Below are 20,385 nucleotides of genomic sequence, written 5' to 3'. Positions count from 1 at the left end.
GTGTGACAAAACTGGACAAAGAAGCCTTTCTGTCGGTACGTAGTAAAGATACAGGGGCGCAAGTCTCCCTGTTTTCCGCCGAGACAACCTCTGACGGGATCTGAAGACGCGAAACAAGCAGGTTTTTCGCCGCTGCCATCCGAAGCGTTTTCCTCCGGTTTGCTTTGTTCTCGTGGATCTCACCAAAGTGTTGTTAAGGAAAGACAAAGGTTCTCAACTCAGGCTGCACTGGTGGTCGGAACATGTCTATCCCGTGTACAGAATGGGTACGCGTGTGTGTATCGGTGCTTCTGTGGAAATCAATGAATGTGGCGTGAAGGCAGGAGCTGTCTCGGGGTACCTGTAGGTCGACCGATGCGTTATTTTTGGAGCCAGAACGCCTCGGGAGAAGGTGGAGTCGTTTCAGCTAAAGGTTGTCCCACAGAGAGGCCAATACAGTGACTCACTTTTTCACACAGGAAGGGCCCAGTTGCAGAGGCGCGTGAAGGAAACGTAGCATACCTGCCTTGCGTCGCACTGTGTACGGTGTATGTACACCTTAGCTTCACTTTGTGGTTTCCGTTCAGTTCCCGTGGCCTACGCACACCTGCCAAAAGGCTTCACTTTGTTATTTTCTAAGGGCTCACCAAATCTCTCTCTTGTCCGCGAAATCTCTGTCTTACGGTATTTCTCGTTCTTTCGCTTGCGCTTGTCTGTATCTGGTCTTTCTCTGTTTCCTTCTGTCGCGGCAGTTTGTACGGCACAGCGAGTTGGAAGCACACTGTGGTCTTTCTTGCAGAGACCACCATAGACGTGGACACCAAGGGCGTGAAATCAGCGCGTCTGGGACAAGAGGCAGAGACTTGAATGAACCATCGGGGAAGCACACACTGTTTCTGCGCATGCAGGGTGTTCCACAATTCTGTTTCCGCGGAAGTTACGTGTAGAATCTGGAATCACAAAAGTCGTCAGAAGCTGCCTGTTGTCTCCGCACAAAACTCGCGACTGTGACACATTGACGGGTCTGCCTTCATCTCTGGGGCGTCCTTGGTAAAACCTTGGTGACTGCTTCTTTGAGGTTTCTGTGTTTCTCGCTATCACGAAAAGAACTGATATGTTTCGGATTCTCTGTGACTGGTACTTCTCTCCTGCTCTGTCTCTGACTTCACATCGCCACCCCTTTGGACTGCTTAAGCCTGCCAACAGCACGTCGCTTGCGTTCTACGCGCTTCCTCCAAAAAGAAAAAACTGAAATGTTCCGCACTCTCTGTGTCTGGTTCTCCTGCCATGTGAGCCTCTCGCTCTTTCTCACGCTTTCGAAAGACTTCTAAAACGTCATCCAACAACTCGTTCACCTCTTTTCTGCGTCGCCGCGCCTCTCCTTCAACTCGCCTTTTTTTCCCCACTAAATTCGCTCCTGCTTCTCTCTCTTCTCTGTCTTCTCTCTCGTCTCTGTGCGCTGTCCGTCGCTGGATTTGCCTGTCTTTTCCGGCTTCCGTCGCCGATCGCCTTGCGCGGGTCGCGCGTTGTTCGCCTCCACAGGTGGCAAGAAATGTAGAGAAGCTCTTGGAGGCCAGAGACAGGGGAGGACGAGGAGAGAGAGAAGGAAAGAGCAGGGGGGCATCCTCGATCGCAGCCGTGTACAAAAGAAACGTCAAAGAGGCCGAGTCCTCCTTCGAGGTCGCTTGCGATTTGCCACTGCAGCTTCCAGAGAGACGCAGCGCCTGCGAAAAAAGAAAAACATGGAAACCCGGGCAAAATCAGCAAGGAAAGAGACACCCTTCTGCGAAACTCCGGATCGGATAGCCAGAGAGAAAGGCATGCATTCGAATGGAAGCACACTGGAAGGAAGGTGAAGGGAGAAAGACCAAGCGACTCAGGAAAGAAAAGGCTCTGCAGAAAGGAACGCCCGAAAAACAGCTAAGGGTGGTCGGTGAAAGTCAGTGCCCGTGCAGACGCAAGTTGTTTCCTTCGCATCGTGGTTTCTCACTCGCAAAAAGCGGCCTCAGGGACGCAGAGAAAGAAGAGAAAAGCAAACAGAAATGGCCCAGAGCAAGCCAGTAAAAACAGCGAAGCAAGAAAGCAACGCGAGCTGAAAAGGAAGAAAAAGAAGGAGAGAACGCTAAGTAGAAAAGAAAAACGACACGAAAAATGCAGTGAAAACATGAAATGTCGCCATTTTTCCTTTCTTTTTTCTCACCCTCTCCAGAGGTCCGACGCATATCGGGTTCCCCTGAACGTAGAGAGCGACGCCTAGTCCGAGCCAGAGGTTGTGGAGGAAGATTCGGTTTTTCTTCTCGCTCTCGGTTTCTTCTCGATCCCCAGAAAAAAACGGATTCTCTGGAGCAGTTCGCTCGTCGACCTCTCGCAATCGAAACCCCCCATCTTCGTCGTTTTCTTCCTCTGTCTCCTCTCCCGCGCCACGCACCAGTGGTGAATCCGGAACAAAGTCGACGCCCTCTCTTCTCTCTCTCCCTCCCTCCCTATCTTCCCTATCTCCTCGGCCTCTTGTCTCTTCTTCCTTTGCTCCTGGGGAGCTGCATTCGTTGTTTCTCGTCTCGCCTCTGCGAGTTCGGAGACAGGCTCCTCTCTCCGGGTCTCCTGTGGAGTCTGCGGCATCCGCCGAGTTGTCTCCCGTCTCTCCTGCTCGCCGAGCCTCCGTTCGACCTATCTCGCTGAACGCGACTCGGCCTCGCGGCGCACAGGACTCTCGCTCTTCGCTGCTCTCCGGAGAGAAAACCTGGGGCAAAGATTCGCACAGAGGATTGAGGAAAGCCGAGGCAGGACGCAAGCGCAGGTGCGCGCCAAGAGCTGCTCGAAACGTTCGTTCCGCCTTCCGAAACGCATGCGTCCGGAGATACGCCAGTCCGAGGTTCGACAGAAACAACGCCGGCGACGCAGCTGTCCGTACACTGCACAGCACGGCTCTCTCCAAGTACCACACGCTGCAGTCCAGTCTGCAGGCACACGGAGAAACCAGTCGGAGAAGCGAGCTGAAAAGTCTGAAAAAAAGAGACAGAGACGAAAAAAGCAGTGGGATTTGAGAAGGGTCGACCACTCCATAGTGTACATTCCACGCGTCTTTCTCGTGGGCGCCGTCTTCCGGCTTCGTCAATGAGGGAGAAAACCTACCGATTTCGAGCTGCATGCAGTCTAGCGAGTTCGTTGTACACGAAGGGATCCTTCGGCTGCATCTCCCTGAAACACGTAGGTGACTCCGAGAAAGCGAAAGGAAAATGGATTTTGAAGAGAAAGGAAAACCAAAAGACAAGGAAAGCCGTCAACATTTCACTTGTCAGCTGAATATGCACACGGATAAACGCCAGTACATTCACCTGTATATAAACAAAACATGCAGACACAAATATGTATGTGTAAGACCGGATCACGTGGTTCACTCGTTGTGCAGAGCTACGCCTCTCTTACACATGCACAGAAAGATTATTTGCATATATATATATATATAGATAGATAGATAGATATAAATATACCAACACTGATATCTGTGGGTGTACTGAAAGTAGAAATGTAACTTACATCTTGCTTGCATTCACTGTACGCGTCTGTGTGTGTGTATGGACACTGCCTACATGAACAGCTGAAACTGTTGAGGGTCGACAGTTGAGAAACAGACTTTGGATGTGAATGTGTGAAGTTGAAATGCAGCTCGGAGATCGGGAAGAAACCAAGCTTCTTGCAACATTGCGCCAGAGAGAAGACAGACAACATGGAGAGCCGGGGGAAAGGTCCACGAGAAACTGTAAAACGGGGAGAAAACAAGAACTCACAGGGCCTGTGTGAGAAACATCTCTGCTCGCGCGAGCATCTGAGTGCGCAGCGAAGGCTCTGGCGTGCTCTCGCTCTCCTCCAACTCCTGCATCCCAAGGTGTAGGTACACCCGGTGGTTTCTACAAAGGAAAACAGAGACGACAACGACGTACAGCGAAAGCTACGGACGTATCTGTGCACACAGCAGGAGTTCCAGTGACACCCTCAGACACAGAGCCCCGCAGGCATGCATTTACACACGTCTGCGTACATGTTTGCATGCATGCGTATACATGCATGCATACACATGTAGGGCTCGATAGACAGCTGTGCGCGTACATTCGAGATTTCATGTGTGGACTTTCCAGGAGCGATTCCAGATCGCGGTATCTACCACGAGAGTAGCAAGTGCAGCGCATGCAGCAGTGGAGTCCAAATAGCCATTTGTCGCTTCTTTCTCGAAGTGTCTTCTACGCAACTGCGGAGAAAGGTGGACGTGGAATCTGTGCTTTGTGTGGTGACGACGGAGGAGACGAAAGGCCAACGAGACTTTCTGCGCACCCTGGCTGAAGTCGCGCCGCACGGAGGAGGTACTGGATGGCCACCCGAGGTTCGCCGAGATCTGCATGCGTTTGCGCGAGGGCCTCGAAGCACCGGAAGGCGAGAGAGCGTCTTTGCGTCGGCAGCAGCGAGGAACCAAGAGAAGGAAACGTAGAAGAAGAAGACAAAGAGGAAGAAGGCTTTGAGGGGTGTTTTCCGCGGTCGCCGGTTTCCGAGAAGAGGGGAGAAGGCGCAGATACCTGGTGCCGACAAAGGAGGGAGAGAGCCTCGCTGAAGGAAAAAAAAGCGAACAAAGACAGAGCGAAAGAAACATGTTGCCGAAGGAGACGCGACGGCTGCAACACCAGAACGAAAAGTAGGAGCGAGGAACTCGAGAGCGCTTCTGGGAGACAACATTCGCAGTCCTCTGTAATTGAACGTGGTTCCGAGAAGAATCGACAAATTCACTGCCTCTCCAAGAAGCCATCCGCCGCAGCTGGATACGGAGTGCACAGCAGGCACTCCAGAAGGGTGACAAGCCGATCGAGAAGAAGGACCTGAACGGTAGCTCAAGACGAGGAGAAACGTCCTCCTCAAATATCGGGGTGGCTCACGAGAAAAAAGTCGCAGCTTTTCGGAGTTCTTCAGGGTCGCCTGCAGCTCCGAGGAGGGCGGCCTTTCCAGTCTGTGAAAAACGTGAGGAAAACGGAGACGCATTTTCTCTTTGGGCGACGCGAGCGCCAAAGACGCGTCCGTCCGGCGAATTCAACAGAAGCAAACACAGCACAGCAGCCCGCGACACAGAAACGCAGTGGGGAAGGAAAGATGGAGGTAAAAGATATGGAGGAAGCGGAAGAAAGGCATGAAACACGAGTGAAAAGAGACGAGAAAGAAAAAAGTCGACGAGGGACCGAGAGGAAGGAGACAGAAAGCACCTCGGAAAAAACAGACAAGACGCAGAAGGGAAGGCAGCGTCAAGGGTACGAGGCAGAAGAAAAGGGCAAGACGTCTCGAAGAAGGAACGACAAGGGAGAGGCCTGAACAGCGTCTTGACCTCTTTGCACAGAAGAAATACGGACGGACTCAGACTCCACACAAGACGGAAGACAAAACGGAACGAAGAGTGACAAGAGAGGAAACGAGAGAGACGTCTCACCACGAAAGCTGAAATGGCAGTGTTTCCCTGCAATCGTCGAAGACGCCTGGCAAAGTCTTCGAGCTCGGGTGCCCTCGCTGCTGAAAAGGAGACAAAGGAGACACGGCAACTTCTAAAACGGGGGGAAAACGTCTAAGTTTCTCTCCATTCACAAAACCAGCGCTCTTCTCCCGTCGTCCATCAGGTGTAGTCTCTCCCGTTCTCTCCCGTCTCTTCGTTTCTGGGGCGCTCTGCCCTCGTCAACCTCTGGAGTTCGCCTCCTGTTTCTTATCCGCCTTCCTCACCACCCGTCTCCCCACTCCTCCCCTCTGTCTCTGTTCTTTTCTGGTATGTCTCGTCTCTCATCGTTCTCTCCTTCTATCACGTAATTTTTCTCCCTCTCAGCGTCCTCTCTGCAGCCTGTCCTTCGTTCTCCGTTTGTCTCTTCCGCGGCGTATGTTTCGTGCGTCTTCTCTCTTTGAGTATTCGCTTCTCGCTGTTTGAGGTTTCTTCCTGTGTCTTACCGCCGAGTTGATAGAGAGAAGAAGCCTTGGTGGCGAGAGCGTCGACGTCTGTGGCATCGGCAGTCAGGACGCTGCGCAGACAGCGAGGAGCAGGAAGACGAAAGTTGTCAAAGCAGAGCCCCGGATGCGACGGGGAGTTTGAAACGAGAAGGATGGACTCTCAGGGAACAGGACGAAGACGGAGACACGCTTGACATCCGGAAGAGAAACGACGCGGATGAAGAACGGGAAGCGCGCGGCAGAGAGGGATTTGGAAAGACGACAACGAGCCGAACGGCAGGCCAGGAAGAAAGGGAGAGAAACACCGAAGAAAAACCTAAATGTGGGGAGAGAGGGATGAAGTTCAACACTTTCAGCTGTCCTTAAGCAGTCCATATGGGTGAACTTACAAGTCAGACAGAGAGTTGGCGATGTCAAAGTCGAATCCGCAAAACGAGCAATGCGCCTGCCATCTTGCGTTCCCTCTGCAACCCATAAAAAGCAAAGAAAATTGGGAAAAAATAGGGAAAAAACCGGAGAGACGTTTTAGACGAACGAGAAGCCAAGCTTCTTCTTGTGGGAAAGCAGCTCGGCTACACGCGTCCCCTTCTGTTTCGCCGTATCTTTCTTTAAAATTCAACGGATCTCCCTTGGGTCCTTCTTCAAACTTTTCGAATCCACCCTTTGGTCGCCCCTGTCCACCTCTCCCTTTCCGTCGCGTGCGTGTCTCTCTCTTTCTGCTTCTTGCTTCCTTTCTGGATCGCTCCTTTCTCCCTCCTCCCTGTTTTCTCCCTCTTCTCGCCACTGCTTCTCTTCCCCCTCCTTCGCGTCGTGTGCGTCGCGTCTGGCCGCTCTGGGGGTCTCTGCAGCCGCGGTGTCGGTTTCTGCGGAGGCGAGGGAACCTTCTCTGCACCAGCCTTCGTGAAGTTCCGCCACCTTCCTCAGCCTCTTTCTTCTGCGAAGCTCGGAACGTACAGCGAGAGAAGAAGAGCAGAAGGAACGGAAGGAGGAGAAGGAGAAGAAGAGAGGGCGGAGAGAAGCAGTCGACAAACGCGCAAAGTCTCCACAGCGTCGGGAGTCGAGACCAGCGAAGAAGGCTCTAATTTCCACGGCGGCGAAGAATTCAAAAGGGAAGAGAAAGAAGAAAAGGAGGAAGACGAAGAGACCGGAGAAGAGGAAGGAGAGCAGTAATTCGCGAGTCTGTCGTCCGGTGGCTGAAGTAGAAAACAACAGAAGGAAGAAGAAAACAAATGAGGAGAGATGGAAGCACAAAAAAAGACGAGAAGAAAAGAAAAGAACGGATGGAGGAGAACCGCCTCTCCCCTCTTTTCCATCTTCTTTCTTCTGTGTTGTTATACTGCACTGCTTGTCTTCACTGGAGTACTCCCCGGTTCCATCTTCTCCTCTCTTTCCTCCCTTTCTCTTTTCGATTTCATCCATCTCCCCTCACGCACACCCTCGCCTGTCTTCTTCTTTCTCAACTTGTTTCCTTCTGTCTCGTTTTCTCCTCCCTCGTCTGTCGCATTTCCACCCTCCCCCTCCCCCCACTTACTGCACTGCAATACCCCGGAGGGTCCTGCTGTCCTCGAGGCTCCCGTCGGCCGGCGCGTCTCGTCCAGAAAAAATGTCTTTTAACATTGAAAAAAGGAGAAATAAACAAGGAAAAAACGGGCGGGAAACACACAGAGGGATGAGGAAGACTGAAAAAAAGGAGAAAAAACCAACGACTGGGGAACGCGGAAATGGACAAAGTTGCCTCGTGAAAAGTCACGTGAGTCCTCAAGAGCATGTAAACTCTGCAGAGAAAGATTCCAAAAGTTCTCCGCGTTTCTCTTCAGACAACGCACACTTTCACTATTCGCAGAGAAAAAATGAAATTCCACGTTCATAAACCAAGAGACTGACCACGGAACAGATGTCTATACTGTATGGGCACAGTTACAGATGACTAGATAAATGGAGGGGGAGAGCGAAATGCAGGTAAATAGATCCAGAGAGCTATGGAAAGGTAGATGGAGATAGATTTAGATCGACACCGACAGATTTAGCTAGAGAGTTACAGATAAGAGTAGATGCAAAGAAAGTAGAGACACAGGGAGGCAAACACAGATATCACACAGGTGCAGCTGGAGATAGAGAATAGATACAGATCAAGTAGCAAGATTCGTATCCAGATCCCTCGACCCTTGAATGGAAATATAAAAGTGCAAAGGTATTAATTTATGTGCCGCATATTCGATGAGAAAACGCAGTCGCTGCTGCTACGTTCTGGTTTCGCCTTACATCCACCAGCGATGTGCGTGAGAGAGGGCAGCCATCAACCGAGACAAAACGCGTTCCTCTGAGCAAAGGGAAGTCGGGAAAAATATAGAAATATTTAAAGAAATGCATGTAAATATAGATATATACAAATCCATCGACAGGTATATTCTCTGTGAGCATTTACATGGAAAAATCCTTTGTCCAACTACGGAGGACAGGCGTGCACACTTAACCTTCGGGTACATGGATGAAGAAGATATGTACAATCATATATATATATATATATATAATCTTTGGCGGGCATTTGAAAAATATGTATATATATATATATATATATGTGTGTATATTTCAACCTTGGCATTTGAACTGAAGACGCGGAAGCAGCGAAAATCTGGAAGACGTTCATTTTGGTTCCAATTCGAGTGAAGACAAGGGAGAGTGAAGAGAACCGGAATGTTTCGTTACCTTCTTCAGGAGGAATTCTCGCGTGTCCAATGAGTCGCGAAAGTGCTCCAGGGATGGCAAACGAGAGATCTTCTGTGTTTCTCGTCTGCGAAGGAAACGCCCGGAGACGTTCTTTTTCGCCAGAGAAGGGTGAGAAAGAGAGGTTTTCACTGCACGCGCCAGTTGGCAGAAAGTCGCAGGCCGCGCAGAGCGCCTCGGTGCCATGCGAAGTCGCGCCCAGCTCGTCGTACACCTCGGCCAGCAAAAGGTGCAACGGAGCCGCAATCTATCCCGATAATACAAAAAAATCGAAAAAAGTGAAAAAATGAAAAAATAATGGAAAAAATTGGGGAAGTTGAAAAACCGAGAAAAACATAAAGAAAATGGGAAGAAAAGTGGGAGACAAAGGGCAGAAGAGACGAGAAAATGGAGAATATTTTGCACGACTAGGGGACCGAGAAAGATGCGAGAAAATGGCAAAAATCGTGAAACAGAGGTGAACGCCGAAGAACGGAAGAACCGAAAGAAGACCTAGCGAGTGGAACATAAGACGAAAAAGGTAAAGCAGAATGGAAACGCAGAAATACGGTCCAGGGGTGAACTTTAACGAACGGCAGGCTGCGGTGGGTTCGCATTCGAAGAAAAAACAGGAAAAGGAAAGACGGCCGGCAGCGAGTAGAGCAACGAAAGAGCCGCGAAGAAAACCTACATGAGAAGGGAGGTCTTCAAACGGAATTTCACAAGTCAGAAACTCCAGAGCTTCTTGCAGGCGACCCGAGCGTAGCTGAGAAAAACAGACAGAAGCCTTCTGAAAAGTGAGAACGCGAGCGAGAGAGAGGAGAGCGAAGGACAGAGAAAGGGAAAGAAAGAAGAGAGGAGAGAGCAAAAGGAAGAAGAAACGACTGGACATGTGGACGCTATACGCGTTGTCGCATCGTTTGTCAACTTTATTCTTTCGACAACGACAGGACAGGTTCGTGGTTCCTCACCATCGCGGTTCCGAGACAGAGAGAGAGATCGGAAGGCGCTGGACAGTGCAGGACTCGCTGCACCTCTCGCCAGAGGCCTCTGTGGAGGAGCCCCCAAGAGGCCTGTCGGAAGGCAGCGTCGCCTAGAAAGAAGGAGACGCCCTCCTTGACCTCTGAAGTCTTCGGAAGAACGGGAAGCTGGCAAGCGGGCACACACAAAGGTGAATCAACGGAAGCAGGAGAGGATTTTGGAGAGGCAGAGGAAGACGCGACCTTCTGCGCGTTCTCCTCTGGTCTCGCCGTGCCGTCACGGGGCAGTTCTTCTTCAGACGAGACCAGCAGCCTCGCCACCAGGCGCTCGCCCACGATCTGAGAGAAAGAAGACTCCGACGAAACCGAGGAAGAAGGAGGAGCGAGAGGAAGAAGAAGAAGCAAGTCGTTCATCACTTCTTGCTGGAAGAGCGGCATGGTCGCGAAGTCTTCCTCGGAGGCTGCGAGAGAAGAGCAGTCTCCGCACAACAAAGCGAGAGGCTGTCGTCGTACTTCTCCGCTCTTCGCTGCTGTGCTTGTTGCCTCCTGAACGGAGACAATGTCTCTGCTGCTGGAAAGCTCTCCCGAGAGCCTGCGCCGCGAACTCCCGGAGGAAGAAGCGAACAACTGAGACCGACACTGCGCAGGCGCCCGGCATCGCGCTCGCAGCTGTCTATACACCTCAACTGCGCCGCTGCCCCACACGGGCACAGAAGAAGAAGAAGAGAGACCAGACGGTGAAGAAGAAAGAGAAGAAGATGACGAAAGAGGAGAAGAAGAAGAAGAAGAAGAGAGAGAAGACGAAAAGGAGGAAGACGGCTTCGCTGCCGGTGATTCTGGCCGAGGTGTCTTGCCTGTTGAAGAAAGCGGTTGCGAGTTTTCATCCTCGAGTCCGAGAGAAAAATTCCTCTTTTGTTGCCTGCGAACGCCATGCAGGGTGCACGGCGGGGCCTGCAGCCGCCGGCGCGGCTGCAGTGAGGCCAGGAGAGACGAGAGAGAAGAGCAGAACGAGGCTGTCGGAGCTGGAGAGGATGGAAAGCTGTGGGGACGGTGCAGTGGACTTCGGCGAGATAGAGGGTGTCTCCGCGGCCGGGAGTTGCGTCGGGGGAAGATGCTGCCTTGAGAAACGGACTGCTTTTCGTTCGCAGAAAACGCAGAGAGAGTGTCTCTGATCTGCCAAGCCTGCGAGCGAAACGGCGAGGAAAGACGGCCGTCTGAAGCCCCAGCGCTCGGGCGCAGACCACACGAAGAGGAGGAGACAGCAAGGCGAGAAAGGAGACTGTCTCCTCTCAAAACGGCGTCTCCTCCAACGCGAACTTCTGTGAAAACGTTGTCCCCTCCACCAGTGTCTCCTTCGAAGAGGGTCTCGCCTGTTGAATCTTGGCGCGAATTCGAGGGGTCTCGCATTCGTGCGTGGAGAGCCGGCGCAGACGGAGAGACGAAGAGGTGAGATCCCGGACAAGCCGAGAAGGAAGGAAAAGGACGCGATTGTGAGGACGAAGAGGAAGAAGAAAAGAAGGACGAGTGAGAGGAAGAAGACGCCGTCTGCAGAGACGGAGAAAAGAAGGAAAAGGAAGAGGCGTCGTCACGCTCCATCGTCTGCAGTTCGCCTGATACAGAGAAAGAAAGAACGGGAGGGGAAGAGAGGCACAAAACTCAGAGAAAGTGTAAAGCTCTGGAGAGCGGAGAAGAGGAGAAGGATGACGGATGTCTGTACAGAGAGACGCTGAGTAGTCGAGAGGAGGGAGAAGGAGTCAGTGAAACAAGTTCTTGGTCCCTGCAGGGCCGAGAGGAGATCTTTTCCTGGATGCTCTGTCTTGCCCTAGAAGGGGAACGGCACAGGAGAGGAGGATGAGGAGGCAGAAAAACGAGGACAGTCGTGCCGCGAAGAAGCAGAGGATTTTCGGCGATGCGTTGCTGAACTCATGGGACGCGTCTTGCCGCAGATGAGCGTAAATTCCAAAAGAAAGAACGACACAGCTGCGGTGTCGCGGTCACCGCGCGCCGCGACGGCCTTGCACCCTCTCCGCGACCCTCTGGGAGCGCGGCCATTTGAGCGAGTCCCTGCGAGCCGAAGAAGCTTAGAGAGAACGACGAGAAGAGACGGCAGGACAGGGCAAAAGAGAGAAAAGAAGGAGAGGAGAGAGAGAAGGAAGACAGAGAAGAAACGAGAAGAGAGGAGAGAACAAGCGAGAAGAGATGCATGCGGAACGCCGTCGGGTCGACGCGCTGGTTCTTCCGCGCGCCAGACCACCAGACACGCGAAAAAGGTACGAAAAAGAACGGGGAAGAAAGGGAGATTCGCTGACGGATGCCGAAAAGCAAACAGGAAATCCGCAGTTTCCTTCTTCTCCATGACCTCTGTCCTGCGGAGAGCTCGGGGAAAAGAGGCGCAGATCCGGAGTTCTCTTTCGCTGTGCTGAGAGAGAGACAAGATCAGGAGCGAGACAAATCAGGGAGTGGTGTGCCTGGTGGATGCCGAGACAACCTCTGCGACTCGGAGATGGAACTTTCGCGACGATTCTTCTTTGGAACGCAGAGAAGAGATTTGCGGCTTCCATTAGTGAGTTGAAGACCGGAGGCGACGGACAGGGCGTTTCTTCTTTCCTCGCGGAAAGGTGAAAAAGTCTCTGTCGGCTGGCTTCGCGACCTTCGCTGCGACAGGTCGCCGTGTGATGCCATGATCTCCTGAGAACCGTGGCGCTGTCACCAAGTTCTTCTCTGTCTTTTTCTTCTTTGAGTACCGCCCCTCGTTTGTTTCTCGTTTGTTTCGAACGCGCTTTCCTCCTATCCTATGCGCTGGACATCCTTGCGTCTCATCATTCTCACGGTCTCCTCGCCTTCAGTCTGCAACGTCATCCCTCCTCGGCCGTCCGTCTCTCCTTTCGCTCTCTTCTCTCTTCTTCTCTCTTCTCTCTTCTCTCTCTTCTTCTCTCTTCTCTCTTCTCTCTCTTCTTCTCTCTTCTCTCTTCTCTCTTCTCTCTCCTCTCCTCTCTTCTCTCTCTTCTTCTCTCTTCTCTCTTCTCTCTCCTCTCCTCTCTTCTCTCTCTTCTTCTCTCTTCTCTCTCTTCTTCTCTCTTCTCTCTCTTCTTCTCTCTTCTCTCTTCTCTCTCCTCTCCTCTCTTCTCTCTCTTCTTCTCTCTCTTCTTCTCTCTTCTCTCTCTTCTTCTCTCTTCTGTCTCTCCTCTTCTTTCTTCTTCTCTCTTCTGTCTGTCCTCTCGGTTCCCGGGCCTGCGTCTGTCGCTTGCCGAATGGCACGCCGTCGAGCCCCGGGCGAGGTGGAGGAGAAAGGAGCGGCGAGGAACAGAGACTCTGGAGCAGAGGAGACAGAACGAGGTCTGGCGAGAGAGGGCGCGAGCAACAGGTCGGAGAAGCGCTCTCCTCTTGTGTCCTCTCTTCGCGGCCGAGACTCAGGGGAGAACACAGAGAAAGCAGACGGAGACGAGGCGGATGAAGCGCAGGCCGACGCAGATGACTCGCGAGTGGTGTCTTCCTCTGTGTCTGAGGAAGGAAACAACTCGAACGGAAAAAGAGGCGCTGTAGAGACATCCGAGAGCGCAGACCTCTCCCCTTCTCGCCTCTCTCCTTCCTCTTCTCTCGTCCCTTCGATTGCCTCGCCTCTCGTCTCCTCTTCTTCCCTCTCTTCCCTGTCTCCTTCGGTCTACGACGCGAGTCCGTTTGCGCCCTTCGCCTGCGACGTCTCTCTCTCCAGGCGTGGAGACAGAAGTTCCTCGGATCCGTCGTCTGTTCACTCTTCTTCCGGTGGCCTCTCTGCTTCTCGACATCTGTCTTCTCCGCGTCTCTCCTCTGCGCCGGCTCACGGGTCTCCGAGTCTCTCTTCGCTGCACAAGGACGCTGCCGCAGCCTCGATGGCGAGGACGCCGTTTCCTCCCTACAAAGTCTTTCCGGCTGAAGAGCGAACTGCAGACGAACGCTGTCTGCTTCCTTCTGAAAATCCGCGCCTCGATGTGCCTCTCCTCTCTCCCCCCGCTGGCTCCGAAATCTCCGTCTCGCAGCCGCGCTCGCCGCATGCTGCCTGCTTCTACTCTTGGCGCCGCGCGGGGGCGCCTGCGCCGGGCGGCGGCGAGGCTTCGCATGCAGCGACGCCGAACTCTTTTCAAGTGAGAACACAAACGCAGAGAAGAGCCGAGAGCTCACAGGCGAAACAAACGCATACACACAGCACACCCGGGAGGAGCGGGCGACCGAAAAAAACGCCAGGCCTTCGCGGCCTTCTCTCTCTTCTCGCCCTCCCGGCTGTTGGTGTGGCTGTCCCTGTGTCTCGCGGTGTTCTTCTCGGCGTCGACTGCGTTCTCTCTCATGTCTTCGATGTCTTTCCCCATGTTCACACCAGTCTCTTCCCCGAAGAGGCTTGACGGCTGCAAGGTTCCCGCGTCTCCGCGGCGTCATGTTTCGCTTCGTCTGCCTCGCGTTTTGGGGTGATGCGTTGAGTTGTGGCTTGTCGTGTGCGAGACGGTTTCTCCGCCTTGTTGACTCTTTTTTTCCGAGTCCTTGCCCGTTCTTCCTCAGATACCGAAGAGCCGCCCTGCTGTGAGCCAAGCGGCGTCGCGCGTCCGGCGCTTGCAGGTGCTCGAAATCGCTCGCGGGACTTGCAGGCGGCACCTCTTGCAGACTTCGGAGCTTCTCCGGTAAAAAAAAGAAGTTTCTCTCCTCGGCATCTCACAGCCTCACGCTGGACGCAGCCTGCGTTTGCATGTGCATTTTTGCAGGCTTTGGGGGAAATGTCTCGCGTGGATAATCACTCAAGGGAACAGCGCATGCATTTATAAATATAGAGGGATGTATGGATATGAGTGAATGTGGAGACACGCCGGTCGCTCTTGCTTTTGTTGCTCTGTCGAAAGTGGAAATCCGTTCAGGTGAACCATGCGATGTCTTCTCTCAACGGGACCGATGCGCATGTACACTTGTTTGTGAAGAGCTAGCTAGCTCACCGCGCATCAGAAAAGAAACTGTGTGGAGGCAGCAAAGAGTCTCCTGGAGCAACACAGGTGTGAACTTCGAACATCTGCAGCCCCGCATGCGCAGATAGATCCTCACGCGGGTATCTTTGGAGATACGCGCGTTCGCGTCTGCAGATGTAAAGAGCTCGCAGGGTGTCTTACGTCTGTGCATGCGCAGTTGTTTCCTTGGAAGAGACGACCGCTTCGATTCTCTTACTCAGAGATCCTTGCGTTTACGTTTTCGCTAAGCGGGACCCGTGAGAAGAGTCGGAACAACGGACAGACATGCGGAAGAGTTTTTTTCTTCAGACTCGTGCATTCGCACAATCGCCGCGGAGTGGTGGAGGACGCCGCAGTTGGCGCGTTGAAGTTGCGAGATCTGCGACAAGTGATCGGAAGGTCAGCGCTTTTTTCACTGCATGCGAAGCGCGCGAGTCCCTCCGCATGCACCCGACACTCAAGTCGGAAAGAAAGGAAAAACCAGATGTGCTGAAGCTGAAGGCGGCGCACAAACCTCTCGATGCGCGAATTCAAGTGTATGTGAGCGTGCATGCAGCGCCGTGTGTGTCAGAGTCTTCCTGGGCATGCGCAGAGACGTTGCTCTGTAAACGCGATTGGATTTCTCTCCATTTGCGAAAAAAGCGTGTGCGCATGCGTTCGCCTTTTGCAGATGCGCGGCGCAGCGGCCGAGCGTCGAGCTGCGACGGAACTGCGTACTCGTAAACCTGCCGTACGTGAAGTGCATTCTTTTATGTTCTCGGATTCTCCTTCTTTCCTCGGACACCGAGAGCGCACCCAACCATCCTCCTTCTTCTCTGCACGTTTCGCACGGTTCCCCGAAATTCTTCTCGTTTTCGCGGGTCTTCTCGCAAGCGCCTCTCGGCTCGGCGTCTCCCTTCGCTTCTCATCCCTCGTCTTCTCTTCCCTCTTCCTCTCTCCCCTCTTCTTCGAGTTCGCATTCGTTTTTTCGGCCTCCTGCTCTGCGCCCGAGGGAGTCCGCATCGTCCCTCCTCGAGGAGGACGGCGCCTGGAGCGTGCGGGCGCGGCACCGCTGTGGAGCCCAAGGCTCCGCGACCGCGGTCGGAGGCGAGGGGACACCCGCCGTCGCGGAAGAGCCTCTTCTTCTGGCCGAAAGGGAGGAAGGTCGGCGCGAAGAGCAGGCGAAACGGAGAGGCCGGGGCGGCGGTGTGCGCGAGCAACGCCAGGGGAAAACAGCTCGACGCTGTGGAGAAAATGAAGCTGCGAACGAAGGCGGAGACAATCGGGAGCGCGAGGAACAGGCGCGAAGCCGCAGCCGCCGCGAGTGGACGGAAGACTGCCTCGCCTGGACGCCTAAACTCGAAGACGAGGTCGGGAGACAGCAGACGAAGCGAGGAAGATAGAAAAGGGGGGAAAGGAGGAAGAATTTCTGGTTTGTTCTCCTCGGTTGCTTCTTTCTTCTCTGTGTGTTTCCGTCTCCGCTCTCTTAAACTCTCACGTTGTCTCAAGACCGTCTCCGCTTGCCCTGTGCTTCAGACGGTGTCGAGTGCAGAGAGCCCCGCTGAGGAGTGCGGCTTCTTTTGGGGAGAGGAGAAAGACGAAAACGAGCACAAGCTCCTCACCAAGCTGGTTCGTCTCTCGGCCGCAAGTGGAGACGCGGGCGACGGACCCTTCGAATTTGTGGCTCTCGAGGCGATTCTCGTCCACGTAAGAAGACGCGGTTTTCTCTCTTTGTCGCGACGAGGAACGCGAGAGAAAGAGACTCTCTGCGTCTCCCGGGATCTGCAGACAACGCCGTTTTTCTCTACCGTTTGCAGGTATTTGACGCAGGCGACGTCAGGCAGTGCACTTGTCGTCGGGAACACGGCAGCGATTTAATAGTATACATATGCATTTCCATACATTTATACATATATACACATGCATATATATCTATCTATATATATGTATATATGTATATATGTATATATGTATATGTATATGAGTATATACGTGTATCAATATGTGCAGAGAGGGATCCAGATATCTCTACCGAGAGAGGTCGACGGAGATAGTGGATGGAGATAGTGGATGGAGATAGCGGATGGAGATAGCGGATGGAGATGGAGAGTCGAGGTGGAGGTTTCGAGAGGTGCCAGAGAGATGAATTCATATCTTGGTCGACAGGTGGCTGCTTCCATCTGCGTGAGGGACGTCCTTCACAGAAGCAGGGGAAGTTGCGACTGAGGAGGGCAGCATCTTTGAATCTTTCGCGCGTCGCTCTGGAAAAACTTTTCAGGTGTGTGACGCCCTCAAGAGCGAGTTGGAGCCCATTTCCCTCGCGTCGACAAATCTCCTGCGGTTTATTCACGAACAGCCAAGCAGCACGCGCAAGCTACGGAAGGTAAAGCGAGGAGAACAGCGGAGACAAGAGAAGAGAAAGAGACGAGTGGAAAGACAGAGCGAGCATAAGAAGAGGAAGACTGAGAGGCAGCAGACGAAGAAGAGAGAAGGTAGAGTGAAAAAGAAAAGGGAAGTAAGGGGACTGCGTGAAGAAAAGGAAGTGTGATGGCAGGAAGAACAGTCACCTTGTCGGTTGCTCTTTTAAGGGGGCTTTTGTTTGCTTCTCGACTTGGCGCCCTTACGTGAGGCGTTTCCTCTTTTCCGCTTGTTCTCGCTCTTCTTCTCGTTGTCTCTCTCTTCTCTCTCCTCTTCTCGCTCTTTCTTCTCGCTTTCTCTCACCCTTTCTTCTCGCTTTCTTTTCTCTGTGCCTTTTCTCCGTTCTTGTCCACCGTGTCTTGCCTTCTCTTCTCTCTCGGTGCTAGGTTGGGGATTTGCGTCGGCGGCTGGGTTGCGTCCGCGACAAGGCTCGAGGGATCGACCAAGCTCTGCGCGAGTTGCTAGACTCCGAAGACGACTTGCGGCGTCTGCAAGTGAGTCGTTTCTGGGAGCACGAGAAGGAGTGGGAGAGGCCCTCGCGCAACGCGCATGCAGAGGAAGTGGAAATTCTCCTCGAATGCTACCAACAGGAAATCGACGCGCTGTTGCAGGTGAGAACTGCAGACAGACGTCCGAACAGAGAGACTATTCTCCGTCCCTAGAGCCTGCGCCTGCGAATCTCACACATCTGCGAGCTAGAGGTCGAACTTGTAGGAGAGCATTCTTCCCGGAGACCTTCGAAGGAGCACTCTGTGAGTAGAAAAGTCCACTGTAAAACGAATCAAAAAGTCTCTCTCTCCTTCGTTCAAGAGGGAGAGAGGGGACGTTTGCATGCGCTGGGTGTCTCGAGAGCGAACGGTAAACAAAGGCTTCCAGCGGCTTGCATCCTCTTGCTTAACGCGTTCCGCAGGCGCTTCTCTTTTTTTATGCCTCCGACGCGTTTTCCCCCACGGTTGACCTCTCCTCCCTTCCTTGACTCTCTGAGAGCGTGTGAGACTTCTGCGTCGCGTCTGTTCAGTCAATCCTTCGCCGGGATGAGGCGCTGGACGACGCCCTGCAGCTCATGGAGTTGCATCTGGCGTCGATTCGAAACGCCTTTCTGAAGAGCGAACTCGCGCTGGACATCATCGGAGTCCTCTTTTCCGGCATTGCAGCTTTTGCAGGACTTTTTGGCATGAACATCCGCAGTGGATGGGAAGAAGAGGAGAACGCCTTCTGGGCGATTTCGCTCGTCGTCGCTGTCCTCAGTCTCGCCACAGTCGTGCTCGTCTACATATGGTTCAAGAGGCAAAAGCTCTGACCCTCACGCGGACTCCAAAGACCAGCCTCGGTGACTATGTCCATCGATATGTACATACACATATATATACATATATATATATATATATATATATACATATATACATATAAACATTTATATATAAACATTTATATATACATATACATATATGCATATATATATATATGTGTGTGTGTGTGTATCAGTGTGAATTTCCAAGATTTAAGCCGTGTTATTCGGTCATGAGAAGAAAGGACATTTGTTCGAAGTTAGGGGAAGTGGGTGGGGAGGAAACTGTGTTGAATAACAGTTGTGGAGTTCCGCGATTCCAGCGCTTTTTTTGATCTCCAACGCGTGCGGATCCGGGGCGAATGGGTCCGGGAGTCTTCCCTGTTGTCCGTTGGCATCTTGGCCTCTGTCGATCTCGCTCCGAAGTCTGCGTTTCCGCCGTTGCTTTCTTTTCCCCTTGTCTTTTTTTTCTTCTCCAGACCTCGTTTGCTGAACGCGGTTGTTTCTTCGGTTTGAGCGGCTCTTTTTAGCCGTTCTGTCGTTCCTCCATCTCGTTTCTGCGGCAGGTTCAGACAGTGTGGAAGGAGTTCTTCCGGCTGTTTGCAGGAGACACGTAGGCTACGTTCCCTTTCATTTGTCGCGGTCCGAAGAGAGTGGACGTGAGGCCCGCAGACGCACTCCCCAGAACAAAAAAAGAGTCCTGTCTCAGAGATGATTCCTCCCAGGACGACGTTAGTGATCCGACTAGCACATGAAAAGTAGTTTTTCACATCTCGGTGGTCCAGGTCGACGGACAGTCCAATGTGTGGGCGAGAGAGGTGCGAACCCCCGAAAAAACGCAGACTCTGGGAGACGCCTCTCGCGGCTGTCACCACGAGGGAGAGAAGCTGCAGACCGGCTTCTTCTCACCGTTCGTAGCGCACAGGTCTGCTAAAAAAAGGAAGTCGTGGATTTCGCACTGTTTTCGAGGGGGGGTCACGCTTCTTCCCCGTCGGTCCGCTCGGCTTCCGCGCGGCGGTCAGGTCTCTCGAAGGTGCGAGACTTCCAAAGTTCACCGCTAGCGCTGCGGTCGCGACGAACACAGGACGCGCAGCAGTTACAGAGAGAGGAGAAGGAAACTCAGAGGCAGCGTGGAACAAACGGTACACGAGCAAAGCGATAGAGATCTCTTCACAGACACAAAGGCAGACACAAAGGCTGAAAGCGCCAGTGGAGCACTCTCCAGCTGCATGCCGCTCAACAACGAAGAAAGGAACCGGGTGTCGAGACACTCCGAGGCTGACATGAACACACAGTCAAACAGGATTCAGGACACAGAAGAACTCTGCGCCTACTTTGAAACCTGAATGCAGTTCTCTCTCTTGCAATGGAGTCTCCGAAATCCTACGTCGTCTGTGTGCAGTACAGGATATGTATATATATATATATATATGTAGAGAGAGAGAGAGAATAGCGCAAAACAGAGAGCCCTGAGAGCCTCTTCTTTCTGCCTTCCACTTCTCTCCTCAAGAACAGAGTGTCTGAATCTCGGTTTTCACGTCTTTTCGCGTTAAGACTATGCCAAGTGCAGATGACGTGCTTTAGAGCGAGGTCCAGAGACGCCCTCGACTCGGACACACGCGCGAAGAACGGGGACTCGAGACTCTTTCGCCTTCAGCTACAGTCAAAAATATGTGAGTCTTTTCGAAATACCAAGTCGAGAGTCCTCGTTCACCTACTCTTTTTCTGTCGCAGTCTCTCGGAGAGGCGCGTGAACGGCATACATCGATTTGTGTAATAAAACGGATTTGGTTTCCGCTAGGTTTCTGCCTCACAAGCGAAAGACAGTTGTCCTTCGTCGAGCCATGAGGAAAAGGAACGAATTCTTATCTGAAAACGCAGGCTTTCTTCTGTTTGTGTGGAGACTGGCTTCTGCCAAGCCTCGGACCGAGACGTAACAGCCGAGCGAGCACTCGCAAGGTGTACGTACAGTGGAGCCGAAAGCAGAGCAAGCTGATGTTGCAGGGGTCTTTTTCTCGCTGTCAGTCTCTGGTGGCGACTCACGCGGCAGGTGTCTTCTGAGAGCTGTGCGAGAAAAAAGAACACGGTGAGAAAAATCCAGTTTTTC

The 20,385-nt window shown here is 52.8% G+C and overlaps 2 protein-coding genes across 2 annotated transcripts; one reads left to right on the top strand and one right to left on the bottom strand.

Moving 5' to 3' along the window:
- Window positions 1-803: 803 nt before the first annotated feature.
- On the bottom strand, window positions 804-11,880 carry TGME49_305200 (tetratricopeptide repeat-containing protein). Its single transcript, XM_018782439.1, has 15 exons — window positions 9,621-11,880; window positions 9,341-9,415; window positions 8,653-8,917; window positions 8,209-8,266; window positions 7,478-7,553; window positions 6,901-7,139; window positions 6,336-6,410; window positions 5,947-6,017; window positions 5,444-5,523; window positions 4,902-4,972; window positions 4,309-4,578; window positions 3,768-3,887; window positions 3,112-3,177; window positions 2,180-2,936; window positions 804-1,703 (listed from the first exon to the last, which is right to left on the bottom strand). Exons 1-15 carry the CDS (start codon window positions 11,223-11,225, stop codon window positions 1,170-1,172), a joined length of 4,362 nt encoding a protein of 1,453 aa, XP_018636129.1. The 5' UTR covers window positions 11,226-11,880; the 3' UTR covers window positions 804-1,169.
- An 83-nt stretch (window positions 11,881-11,963) lies between these two features.
- On the top strand, window positions 11,964-18,839 carry TGME49_305190 (CorA family Mg2+ transporter protein). Its single transcript, XM_002370271.2, has 8 exons — window positions 11,964-13,750; window positions 14,160-14,278; window positions 14,903-14,992; window positions 15,264-15,942; window positions 16,109-16,279; window positions 16,851-16,955; window positions 17,377-17,601; window positions 18,009-18,839. Exons 1-8 carry the CDS (start codon window positions 12,881-12,883, stop codon window positions 18,288-18,290), a joined length of 2,541 nt encoding a protein of 846 aa, XP_002370312.1. The 5' UTR covers window positions 11,964-12,880; the 3' UTR covers window positions 18,291-18,839.
- Window positions 18,840-20,385: the final 1,546 nt, after the last annotated feature.

The sequence above is a fragment of the Toxoplasma gondii genome, chromosome IX (assembly GCF_000006565.2).
Source record: "Toxoplasma gondii ME49 chromosome IX, whole genome shotgun sequence".
NCBI lineage: Eukaryota > Apicomplexa > Conoidasida > Eucoccidiorida > Sarcocystidae > Toxoplasma > Toxoplasma gondii.
The sequence above is the reverse complement of the archived record's forward strand: the minus strand, read 5'-3'. Positions and strand labels throughout refer to the sequence as shown.